This window comes from Rhopalosiphum maidis, chromosome 3 (assembly GCF_003676215.2).
Source record: "Rhopalosiphum maidis isolate BTI-1 chromosome 3, ASM367621v3, whole genome shotgun sequence".
In the NCBI taxonomy this organism is placed as follows: domain Eukaryota; kingdom Metazoa; phylum Arthropoda; class Insecta; order Hemiptera; family Aphididae; genus Rhopalosiphum; species Rhopalosiphum maidis.
This window is the reverse complement of record NC_040879.1, coordinates 17,533,972-17,546,657: the sequence shown is the minus strand read 5'-3', so window position 1 is coordinate 17,546,657 and position 12,686 is coordinate 17,533,972. Positions and strand designations below refer to the sequence as shown.

Sequence of the window (12,686 nt, the reverse complement as noted above, 5' to 3'; positions counted from 1 at the left end):
AACTATTTATTGAACCAGTAAAATATTGTGCAATTAGCCCAAAATTGTACTACTGTGGTACGGTGACGACTGACCAAATTGGTGGTTATTGGTTAACACTACACTACGGCGACGTTATTCATCACATTCATTGACGAAACGTTTTCGACCATTTGATCACGGAACGTTCTGCTCCCATAAGAATTTACAGCGGTAGCTTAGGTACTATCACGAAGCCGCTAAACTTGAATGATAACGGTTATTTATTAATATTGGGAAGTCGACAAGCATTAAATTTAGGCATCGTACATTCATGTTTTTTTGATGTCGTATAGTTTACGAAATAAGTAAATATTTTGATTGATTGTTTTAGCAACAGAAATCTATTAGATTAAATTATCATCATTCGATATGTCGAAAAAGAACATTGTGTTCGTGACCGGCAACGTGAAAAAATTGGAAGAAGTGATGCAAATGTTTAAGAATTTTTATAAAGATTCAGTTCCTTTTAATGTTAGCTATAACACATTCATTACTTATTTGGTACTGATTATATATTTCATTACAGTTGTCCAACAGAAACATCGACTTACCTGAACATCAAGGCGAACGGGATGAAATATGCAAAATGAAAGCATTGGCGGCATTTGATATTATTAAAGGTCCATGTATTGTAGAAGATACTAGTCTGTGCTTTAACGCTATTGGTGGACTACCAGGTAAATTGGTTAAATTAACGAACTTGTCTTGATGATTAATCTTATTTACTTCATTGTTTTTTCACATAGATAAAAAAGTATCTGCTCTAATAACAATTTTGTAACAAATTTATTAAATTTTAATTTTGATATTTGAATATTATTTTCACAATATAAATTTTTACATATTTAATGTGAAATATTAGTTTTTTTTTTAATTGAGACTTATTCTTTATAAATTGTGATAACATATTTTTATAGTATGAATTTTTTTTGATTACCTATTGTGTAATGAAAATGTACTATAATTTATAAGTCAAATGTAATTTTATCTTACAAAGTATTAGATAATGTAAGTTTAACTTGAAAAGTAGTTAGATGATCACTATTAATTTTGATCTATTCTTAATCTATGTACAAAGAACATATTTAAATGTTATAAAAAATTATAAAATTGATGATTGTAGATAATTTTTAAATGTTTTGGGTTTGTTTTAATCAATAACTTGTAAAAAAAATATTTAAGCAATTATTTTATAATTCATATTTATCATTTTTCTAATAATCATTTAAATTTGTACAACTTTTCCTGCAATCATTATTTATAGTTGATATTCATCGAATTTTTTTCCAGGTCCATATGTTAAGTGGTTTCTAAAAGCTACTGGTCCTTTAGGTTTATATCGTATGCTCAAAGGGTTTGAAGATAAAACCGCTATGGCTGTATGTACAGTTGCTTATGTTAATGAACAGGGTGAAGTGAACATTTTTAGTGGCGAAACTGATGGTACAATTGTAGAGCCAACTGCAATCGAGACTTTTGGATGGGATTCATGTTTTAAGCCGGATGGATATGAGATAACTTATGCAGAAATGCCTAAAGAAGAAAAAAACTTAATATCTCACAGGATGAAAGCAATGTATAAATTGAAAGAGTTTATGGACCACAATGTAGTTATTTAAAATGTTACGAATAAAGTTTTTATTTTAAATCAATACTTTTAGAATATTAAAAATATAATATATTTATATATTTTATATTTACCTTATTAAATTTAATTTCCTTTATTTTATCATTACTGTACATATGTTTCATTAAGATTGGTTTAATGAAATATATTTAGTGTATAGTGATAAAATACTTGTATTTATAAATTGGCTTAAATAATGTATAATACTTAAGAGAACATAGTATTTTTTAAGGCCCCAAACTAATAATAATAAATTGTGTTGGATCCAGACTAACTGACACACATATAAATTCAATCTTAAAAGTGGCTTCATCCAATAAAATTTCTTCCGAAATAGAAAAGTTGGTGGCGGAAAAGAGATGTTAAATATCACAAACCTCAAAAAATAATTATTAAAACGATAAAGTAAATGACAATAATTTAATTAAACCCACTGTTAGTAAATAATAAAATTAAAAAAATTGTATAAATGTTTTTTTTCAATAAGTGAGTTAACTATTCAATATATTAGGCCCGCTTAATACTTTGAGTTTGACATGTCTAATCTAGGGAATTTCATAGCATCTCATTTTATTAATGTTATAATTTTAAAATGAGATAAGCATTTTAAAGTTATAATATTTTACATGGGTACAACTTATTTTAAAATGAAAATACCAATGAAACTTATAAGATGCTTAAGGTTCTTACCTTTAAGTTTGATAATAGGTAATTGACTCCCTAAGCAATATTAAAACTAACAACATAAAATGGGTTCTGTTGAACACTTAATTTTGCAAAGTGTCATATATTGGTAAAAACAAAGACAAACTATTGAGTGTGGGTACTATATCTTCTTATTAAATGATTTAACATGTTACGATATTAAAGAATATTAATAATAATTGTTGACCACTGTAGCCAATCACAGCAGTTCACCATTTTGGCGGCCGTATGACTTTTGTCAAATATATGGAATAAATTAAGTATAATAATCACATAATCGATTAATTAATTTTATTTAAATAATTGATTCATCCAATAGATTTTAATTAAAAAGAAAAGTGTTTTAGTGGAGTAGTTTTTATTGCATTTCATAATTAATAATTAACATTATTGACATACATTTGGAAGAAAGATAAACACTTCCAAGTTTACAAAATAAGCTCCTTCTCAATCTAAATTTCATAATTATTATGGATATGAACACTTTATAAAATATATCAATTAATAATCAAACCTAATCTATACAGAGGATGCCAAGCATGCTTACTCCATTTTAACATTTAATAATGTAGTTAATCAACTCTTATTCTGGGAATTTTTTAGGTATATCAAAGACATTATTTATTAAAATTTGGATATTATTTAATATAATTCAAGTAATATTCTGTGGTAATAAACATTTTCTATATTCAAAAAGAACCAGTCTCTTTTATTGCAAATTATTAATTAGATTGTTTTTCTTTTATGAACTAGTATACAGATACTAATAATTAGTACTAGTAGATTCTAGTTATTTAATTTTATGTAATAAGGATAGTAGTCTAGGGCAGTGGTTCTCAAAAATTAAATAATTCTAGTTACTTTTTTTTAATGTAAGTTAAAAAAATGACTAACATCTTGAAAAGTTATTCATTTTAGGAAGTATAAGTTAGTTAAGTAGTATTTATAAATATATAATTTTTATTTCTTTAGTATGTTTAAAAAATCTAAAAATAAAAACTTAATTAAAAGTATTTAAAGAAAAAAAAAGCAAATCAATATTTTATAAAGTACTCAAATATGTATTTTCTGTGAAAAATTACTGTTTGGTTAAATATAGAGTACAAACCATTTGTGATGGTATATTGGTATGTACAACCAACATTTTCAACTGTAATTCCGTTGATTTAAATTTTACAGCATATATAAAGGAAATAATAAAATAATAATAATATTAAATGCTTTTGTATACATATATACATATACTCATATTATGCTATTTTATGCTTTAATGGATACTAATCATATTCGTACAATATTAAATTTAATTATTATAAGGTAATCATAGATAATAAAGAATGGTTGTATTTTTAAACTTTGACATGAGCAAAATATGAGTTTAAAAGAATTTGTAAGGATATAAAGTGACAGAATAAAAAATACCAATTTCCAAATTGAATTTTTCATACATTTAATTTGGCTAAATTGTAATATTAAAATAATTAAAAACAATTAATTTCTCATAGAAATATAATTAAAATAACAAGACTATTAAGTTGAAAAAGTTATGTTCATTTATGAACAATATTAATAACTACATTTGTTCAATGTAACTGAATATACTCACATTTTTGTATAATTAAACACTTATAATTAGTTCTTTGGTGACATTTACAATAACGAACATTTAAGATCTATCATTAATTAGTAATATTATATTAATGTTTTTGTTCAAATTAACCATTTAAATTGTCATTACATATAAGAACTTATAATATAATACATTATTTAGTTTTTTAGATATAAATGTAAATAATTAATAAATTTAAGTATATTGAAGGTTTGGCATGGATTTGTTTTTATAAAATATAGTGAAATGATAAATGTAACAATTATATTAATTTATTTGTAGTTTTGATATTTAGTTGAATAAATTTTCAAGTTTTACTTTCTGAGTAAACGTAATTTAAGATACTGTAAAAACTCTTTAAAAATTAAATTTTTAGTAATTTTATAGAATTGTAAGTATAATAATAAATTATTTCTTTCTGTAATTCATCTTTATATTATAGGTAATGTTTTGTTACATTTTGTAATTCTTGGTATTCTGAAAAAATAGTAATGATAAGAACAGTATTATTGTACATTATAAAATTAAGTTTTGAGCCAACAGTTTTGTGAAAATAATAGTTACTTAACGCATAATGAAATATTAACTGTCAAAATAAAAATAGCAAGTATTTTTTTTTTTCAATTAAAATGGTACAATATAAACAAATACATAAACAATTTTTTATAATAACAAACAAACATCAGATCAATTGATTTAATTCACAATTGTTCATTAACACATAGATAATAAAATTGAATAAATCAAAAACATAATATATTAGTAAAATACTAAGTTTATAATAAAATAATGTTCCTAACATGCTAGAACCAGATTGTGCTGTTTTAAGTAAAACAATTTAAGTTTAATAAATAAGAAAGAATATGTAGATTAAGCATTTGGAAAGATATAGAAAGAAAATTAAACGTAATAAAAAATTGTTCTATAAGGAATGTAAATGAAGTGATGTAGAAGCAATTTAACCTTGGTTTAAAAGTCTAACATTGCTTTTATAAACTTTTCCTTTTTGAATTTTTTTACCAATAAAATAGTTTGAACCGATGTCGGAATTTACATCAATACTAATGATCTGTTAAAAGAAAAAAAACAATTATACATATATACTACCAAGAATAAATATATAATTAAGTAATGAGGTTGATAACATTTTTTGTATTATTTTAGATTAACTAAACTATTAACTATTACTATTAACACTACACGGATAAATAATGAATACCCTAGTATTTATAGGCTCAAGTAACTTACTTCTCCTGCACTTAATCTTAAATCATGGGCATCTCGTGGTTCTTGACTAGTAATAACTTTTGCTTGTTGTATACGTCCCAAAGCTGGAGTATCTGGTGATAATGTTGCAACATTGTCTTGGTCTGACGGAAATCTAAAAATAAAAATGGTTGATGAAATTATAAATATAATAAACTATATATTTATTCATAAACTTATGGATCAATACATTATTACAGTCGTTGCCTAGATAAATTATGATGGCGGCAGCAGGATAACAAAAAAATAGGGGTTTTCCATACTTGAAAATGATTACTGAACTAAAAATATATCAACAATAGCCATAAAATATTTTAAAACTGATTTTACTTTATAAATTTAAAATCAAATATTATGATAATATTCTTTTTTTTATTATAAAAAATAAATATTTTATAATAATAATAATAGCACATTGTGACTAGTTTGGCCTACATTTGAAAAGCACCACCGCCCTCTTAATTTATCAAGCAACGATTATAAAACATTTTGGTACATGATTACTTTTTATAAAACAAAAATATGCTATTTTATCAGTTAGAATTATTTAAAAACTTATCTATTTTTTTTTATACATAGATAATAAATACAAATGTAGTATATCATTAAAAAAAAATTATCTATAACTTACTGAAAGTTAATTGAGTTTATAATTTAAGCTAAATAAACTATGAATCATTTGAATTTTTTTTAACTTGCCCAGAAAGATCTGATTGAAGACTCATTAAAGACTCATGACATTTCAAATAAAAAGCTGCTTGTGTATCGACAAAGTCTAATAAGTGCTGCAAATGTTGAGGGTGTGCACTGGGAACACCTTCCATCAATAGTTTGGTAATTTCTGCCTGACGATCATACTCCTCTTGAGCTACTTTGAGATCATGTTCAGCCTAAGAAAACAATAATAACATAATAAATTAGAAAAAAAAATAAAAAAAAATAGAATTAAAATGAGTGAATAATATCAGCATAACTACATAACAAACAAAAACTTAAATAGTTAACACATTCCATTAAGTTATTTCCTTGTTTTACCTTATCTATTAACTCTTCCATAGTAGGACCAGAGTCATCTTGCTGCATAAAAATATAATAATATCCATTTAACCATATTTAATTTAAATATAAATTGACAATATAATATACCTTAACTTTAGTTGTTGCAAGCATTCTGGTCTTGCGCACTCGAGTTTTGCAAGCATCTAAGTCAAGTCTATATATTATATAATAATTAGTCAACTTAACAAGCATTCAAGCGTAATAATAAATAACTATGTGAATTTGCCTTCTTTTTTCCAATAGTGAACGTTCCTTGACAACAGTTTTCATGTCAGTTTCTAAATATTTATTCATTGGGTTCACAAAACAATCGTTGGCTGATTTAATAAATTCTCTTTGATTAAGTCCCAGTGTTTGCTGTATATTTCCAACTTTTATAAGTGCACTGCCTAAAATAAATCAAATATAAAGAACATATTTTTTTAATTTAAAAAAAATTGCTTTACCATAAGCAGTATCAGGACCAAAATCATTCCCAGCTTCTGTCATGGCGATTCCTAAGTATTCTGAGCTACTGAGTCCAGATTTTTTCTTGTCTAAGAAAAAAAGATTTTCCACTCTCATACCTAAAAAATATGATATTTGTAGTAAAAAAGTATAATTGATTATATATCAAGACTAAAAAAAACCTACCAGGATTGGAATTCAAAATAAATTCCATATTCTTCAATATAGTTTCAGTGTTTTGTTTAGTGTTATCACAAAAAGTGACAAGTTGTTCAAAATTTGGATCTTGTTCTGTTTTCTCTGCTTTACCCAATTTTTCTTCTGTAAACTATAAAACAAATTTTTTTAAAGTTGGTTAAGTATAAACAATAATCTGGATATTAATTAATTACTAAGTTCCTACTTCAATATATGTATAAAAAAATGTATTATCTTTAAGTACCAATGTATTTGTTTTAATTCAGAATATAGAAATTATCAAATAAAATACAAAAATAACATAAAGAACTAAATATAACATTTTTGATTGAAATATAATATAATATATTATAAAAATTAATTAGACTACATTATCTATTTTCTATATACAATGTGGAATCTCTGAATAGCGGACATTCTCGGTCAACGAAAATTTGTCCACTATTCAAAGAGGGTACATTTTTAAAATTCATAAAAAGTATATGTGATTAAAAAGAAAAAAATATACTCTAGGTTAAATAAAATTATAATATTATTATTTAATGTTTTAATGATATAATAATTTTAATATTTTAACAATGCATACTTAAATAAATATAAATAAAAATATTGCATAAACATATAAATACAATTCAATTTGGTGTGAAAAATCAGTTTTTGAGCAAGTTATACTAGTAAAAGCACTTTTTGTCATTATTTTTAAATTAACATTAAAATAGGTGTTTGTTATTAGGGGGTTTTCCCATTTAAAGTAATAAAATATTCTGTTACCATAACACCATCTACTATTAGGAGGTGTTTGTTAAAGAAGGTATCAATGTATATTATTAAGTAGAAATAACTTTAAATATAAAAATGTAAGATGAACGAAAAAAAAATTTTTTACATTCAGGTATTTTTAAATTTTAGATATGTGAGGTATTTTGGAAAGTAAAATTATTATACTATTGAGGATCAATATAAAAAAAATTATAGATGTTAATTAAAAAAAATTATAAATTTTTGATAAGTGGACAAGTAAATAACTGCTGTCGTACAATAGGTATTAACTCTTCTTTAGTAAGTTAATAAAATGGATTTGTTAAATTGTAATTCACTGATAAATTATCACAAAAGATAATTGATTCTGAGTGGAAACAGTCAGTAAGCCTATGTCATTAAATATATTTATATGTGTTTTGGTATTGTAATTAAAATCATTTATTTTACTACTGGTTAGGTAGGATGATTTATTTATTGTCAAAAATATCTCATTTATTACATTTTTAATATTTAATAATTATAAAAGTATATATTTATAATATATTATATTATTATAAATAACTTTTCAGTCAATCTGCTTTACTGTTAAACGATTTTAATAGGTCTGTGATATAAACAATCAATAGTTTAAAATTAATTTAAAAATTTTGCAAATGTTATTGTGTAAATAAAATACCTAGAATAACACTTAAACAATACAATAATAGTATTGTTATTAATTTTTTAGATTAACAATTAATTAGATTATTTTATGTATTTACTACTAATTAAATTAAAGTGTAATATTATTTTTAACTTGTTTGTAAAAATATTAAGCATTATTATTTAATTTATCAAAAATATTTTATTGATTTCTAAAAATATTAAGCTACTCTTTTACATGTCTATGGATTGAAAATTAAATTAAATGTTATGATTTAAAATATTAAAAACAATTTTAATTGATTAATCATCACTTATTCTTCAATAAGTAAAAAATATGAATGATTGTACAATATTCAAACAGAAGTAAAGTAAATAGATGCTAGTATCCTTATTTTGTATCGTAGCCAGTGGTATGCTCAGTGGTGTAGACGTGGTTTCTGAAAGTGGTGGGGGATAAAAAAAAAAATTAAATGGGAGGCGAAAATTGAAAAATCTGGCGCCCTACCAAAATTTTACTACCCTACCAAAACTTTTTACTTTGGTAGTAAAATATAGGAATAAATGTGGAACAATGAATATAATTTGAATTGATTCAAAATTCACATTAAATATAATATGGAAGATTATTCACTCCAATACTCCATAAAGTCAAAACTTCTGTATTATAAAATGCTACATCATTAAATGTATATAAATAAAATAAATAATAATTAAATTATCAAATCTAGTTTTCTCTTTTTTTTTGCTAGTTAGTCTATAACTTCTGCTGAAATTAAATATTTCTATAAGCTGGCATAAGTGTTTGGTCATTTAGCCGTTCCTTTACATTTTCAAAAATCCCGTGAGTGTCTTTTTTTAGATTTCAGATAAATAAATGGTAGGCACATACTATGTACTATAGTGTACCACATATACACCATGAATTGAACCCGTTGCGATAATGATCTCATTAGTCATTTCTCATAATTTAATAACAACGATAATATTTTAAACACACGCTCACAGTGGAAGCATAGCGTTTTTAGTCGAGCCTACATACACATTATTATATACAAATTATAAAGTAATGTCTCTATAAATAATAAGATAAGCTATAATAAAGTATAAACATGGTCGTCATTGACAATTTAGACTAAATAAACATTACTTTGCTACAAATAAATAAAATAAAATTATAATGGTATTTAGTATTGACAAAATTGTCAAAATTCAATAGCTCGATAGATCATAATATCATAAAATATTACATTATAGTGCATACTGCATAATGTAAGCAAAAACAAAAAAATAATAAAAAGCGAATGAGGGGATCTGACCCCTGCGTTCCCCCTTGTATACGCCACTGAGTATGCTCATGGGGGGGAAAGGATTATATCCCTCCTATTGATTTATTTATCCGACTTTCAAAAAACAACTTATTAGATATTAGTTGTTATAAACTCATTACTTTTGATAATTAGTAATAAGTTATTGCTTATTCATTATTGAGCCATAAGCCACAAAGCCCCTTATTCGTTTGAATCACCAAAATAAATTCATTTAAATGTATTATTACTTACAACATATATTCCACCACCATTGATCATTCGTGGGCATACCAGGATGCCATTAATAGCCTTCATTGAAGTACAAATAATTTTAACATATATGATAACATAAATTATAATTTAAATTTTGGTTAAACCTAAATAATATTATCATAGAATTGTAGTTCTTGAGATGCCAAATTTATATAATATCTTTAATATTATACAAGAAAGTTTAAAAATCAGTTATAGGTAGTTACAGTAAGTATTTAGAGTTTATCTTTATCAATATTATTATTTATCAATCATAAACTTGTCATAACTCTAATGAGTTAAAAATATAAATATCATCTTAAAATTGTAATTAAATAGGTATGCTTAAACCAGTTATAATATATTGAATATATTGATACTCAAAGTAAAAAAACATAATTGTCATTTAAATATATTCAACAATTAATGAGATATTAATAGAAATACTGATATTACTAAATCTTTTTTTCAAGGCTCTTAAGTAAAACGTATTAAGTCTAGATAGCCATAGAGCAATAATTTATAGTTATGATGTCATTCTGATCTATCAGTAATTCCAAAATCATTAACATTTAATATACTTATATGCTTTTAACCCAGTTGTTAAATATGTATACTTTATTGATTGTTCTACTTTTACTTTTATGCCCTTAATCAATACAATAAAAAAATATATTAATTAAATACATAGACAATTTTTAAAAACTATTATGGTAGATACTAGATTGTATACAACATCACAACCTAATATGTTTACTACGATCATGAAGCTGAAGTTTTACTCAAATTTGTAATTTAAACATGTTTGATTATATACTTATATGCAAATAAAAAAAAAACACAAATCTATAACTTATTTATAAACAAAATATAGAGATTCCAAAATCCAAATATTATAAATATTTAATATTAGAAAATTCCTATAATGCATCAGTAGTTTAATCTTTTAATCTGTTTAAATAATAATTTTTATGAAGATTAATAATAATTTGAAAATATGAATGGTAATTTTCAATAAAATTATAAATTTTAGAAGTTGAGTAAATTATAGTACCATATGTTCACAAATTATTTATTTAGATTTTAGACTAAAACTATTGTTTAATCCTTAAATGATGGTGGAGCAGCTGTTGACTGCAAAACATATAAGTCAATCATAAAGACATAAAATATTTGTCTTAAATATGCCAAAACACAAACATATACATATATTATTTACAAGGTCCAAAAGATCAATAATGTTGTTATTATTATTATTATTATTTACTTGTACGGCTCTACTGATCGCGGTGCCAGCATCTCTGAATATTTGTTTTACGTTTTCCATGTCCATAACGATACGACAATGAAGAGAGTGGAAAGACAACTTGAACGACTGAGTGACTGAGCTGTCACTTGTCAGATCGATGAGCAATTCGAATGTTTTATAGGAGATTAATATAATTATTACAACAGAACGCAGAGATCTCTAACGAGTGACGACTAACGATTATGATTGCCGTGATTCTGTTCGTGCCCTCCGTGCAGCCGTGTAGGTCGTTATCTCGTCTTGGTTAGTGGTCATACGTTATCTCGAAGCAAATGATACGATTGACCGGATGAAGTGATAGCAACAGCGAGATAATACGGCGGTACGGTATACAAGCCGCGTGAATGCGCGATAAGAAAAAAGAAATAATAATTATCAATATTTTAGTTTACTTCAAACTTATGGACTTCTGGTGTGCTATTCCAATTTTGTATTTGTAGTAGTGATGGGACATGGGAATAGTTGAATGATTTTAATAATCTAATGATTAGTAATCGATATATTTTATTATCGAATGAATCATTCTAATGAATTGTTCACTCGAATGATACAATAATCGAATGCTTTTTTATCTCACTACCCGTATACTACTAATTGACTACTATATAGTTTATACCAGTGGTGGGCAAACTTTTTTAATGGGGGGCAACAAAGTTTAAGAAATTTTAGAGGAGGGCCAAAATTATAAATAAATTTTCTATGTTATGACACTTAGAAAAGTGTTCCCATAATAAATCAGGTTCTTTGTTGATAGGCATATTAGATGTTTCTTTCTCTTGAGTATTTCTCATTATATAATTAATTTCATCAGTTATTCATTTCTCCGTATTATTTGCATTATTCACTAACTCAAATCCTGTCTGTTTAAATCTAGGTTCTAAAAATGTTGCTTTTGCTACTATTTTATTGCATTCTAATATCTCTATAAACGCCTAGCTAAAACATCGATTGCCGTTTTTTTAAGTAAATTACCTGTTGTTGTAGTAGTTTTGTTTCTCAATGTATACTGAAGTCCTCGTATCAAAGAAATAACTATGGAAATTGTCGGATACTTTTTCCCAGATAACAAAACTGTCATTATTTCAAAAGGTTTTAATAACGGAAGACAGTCAGATATTAATTCCCATTCTAACGTGGTTAAGAAATTTGGAGCACGAGGAAGAAATGTTATTGAGGCAGATAACGGCGCTTTAATTAATTTAAATAAGTCTTTCGAACATTATCAAACTAAAACTCTATCTAGTACTAACGTCTTGTTTTACTTGTAATTCGGGAATATTCATTTGGTTTTGTATTTCTTTTAATTTTGTGGACGCGAAAACACTATGTTTGAAATGCCCGACCAACGCTCGGTATTTTTTCTAGCACGTTAAGTTACTCTTCATTTTAAGTAATTGAATCATTAACAATTAAATTTAATGTATGGGCAACACATGGATGATGATATTTTTGAAGGTGTTCATTTATCGCATTTTTTAT

General features: G+C 24.9%; 2 protein-coding genes across 3 annotated transcripts; one reads left to right on the top strand and one right to left on the bottom strand.

The window, feature by feature from the left end:
- Window positions 1–256: 256 nt before the first annotated feature.
- On the top strand, window positions 257–1,673 carry LOC113558440 (inosine triphosphate pyrophosphatase). The gene is made up of 3 exons (XM_026963901.1): window positions 257–492; window positions 548–698; window positions 1,312–1,673. Exons 1-3 carry the CDS (start codon window positions 391–393, stop codon window positions 1,638–1,640), a joined length of 582 nt encoding a protein of 193 aa, XP_026819702.1. The 5' UTR covers window positions 257–390; the 3' UTR covers window positions 1,641–1,673.
- Window positions 1,674–4,641: 2,968 nt separating this feature from the next.
- Window positions 4,642–11,428, bottom strand: LOC113557183 (endophilin-B1). 2 transcript variants are annotated; one of them, XM_026962548.1, is made up of 9 exons: window positions 11,166–11,428; window positions 6,921–7,062; window positions 6,734–6,853; window positions 6,514–6,676; window positions 6,375–6,441; window positions 6,264–6,305; window positions 5,928–6,118; window positions 5,211–5,343; window positions 4,642–5,031 (listed from the first exon to the last, which is right to left on the bottom strand). In XM_026962548.1, the coding sequence occupies exons 1-9, from the start codon at window positions 11,229–11,231 to the stop codon at window positions 4,921–4,923; spliced, it is 1,035 nt and encodes a 344-aa protein (XP_026818349.1). In that variant the 5' UTR covers window positions 11,232–11,428; the 3' UTR covers window positions 4,642–4,920. The 2 variants fall into 2 exon arrangements, with proteins under 2 accessions (XP_026818349.1, XP_026818350.1); XM_026962549.1 differs by lacking the exon at window positions 6,264–6,305 and having other exon boundaries at window positions 4,645–5,031.
- Between the last annotated feature and the right edge of the window lie 1,258 nt (window positions 11,429–12,686).

Coding starts and splice junctions, on each gene's coding strand:
- LOC113557183 (XM_026962548.1), bottom strand. CDS start 11,231: ATGGACATGGAAAACGTAAAACAAATATTCAGAGATGCTGGCACCGCG. Junction 7,063..11,165: donor CGATCAGTAGAGCCGTACAA/GTAAATAATAAT, acceptor TTTGTTTTATAG/TTTACAGAAGAAAAATTGGG. Junction 6,442..6,513: donor TCACTATTGGAAAAAAGAAG/GCAAATTCACAT, acceptor TATAATATATAG/ACTTGACTTAGATGCTTGCA.
- LOC113558440 (XM_026963901.1), top strand. CDS start 391: ATGTCGAAAAAGAACATTGTGTTCGTGACCGGCAACGTGAAAAAATTG. Junction 493..547: donor AAGATTCAGTTCCTTTTAAT/GTTAGCTATAAC, acceptor ATTTCATTACAG/TTGTCCAACAGAAACATCGA. Junction 699..1,311: donor CGCTATTGGTGGACTACCAG/GTAAATTGGTTA, acceptor ATTTTTTTCCAG/GTCCATATGTTAAGTGGTTT.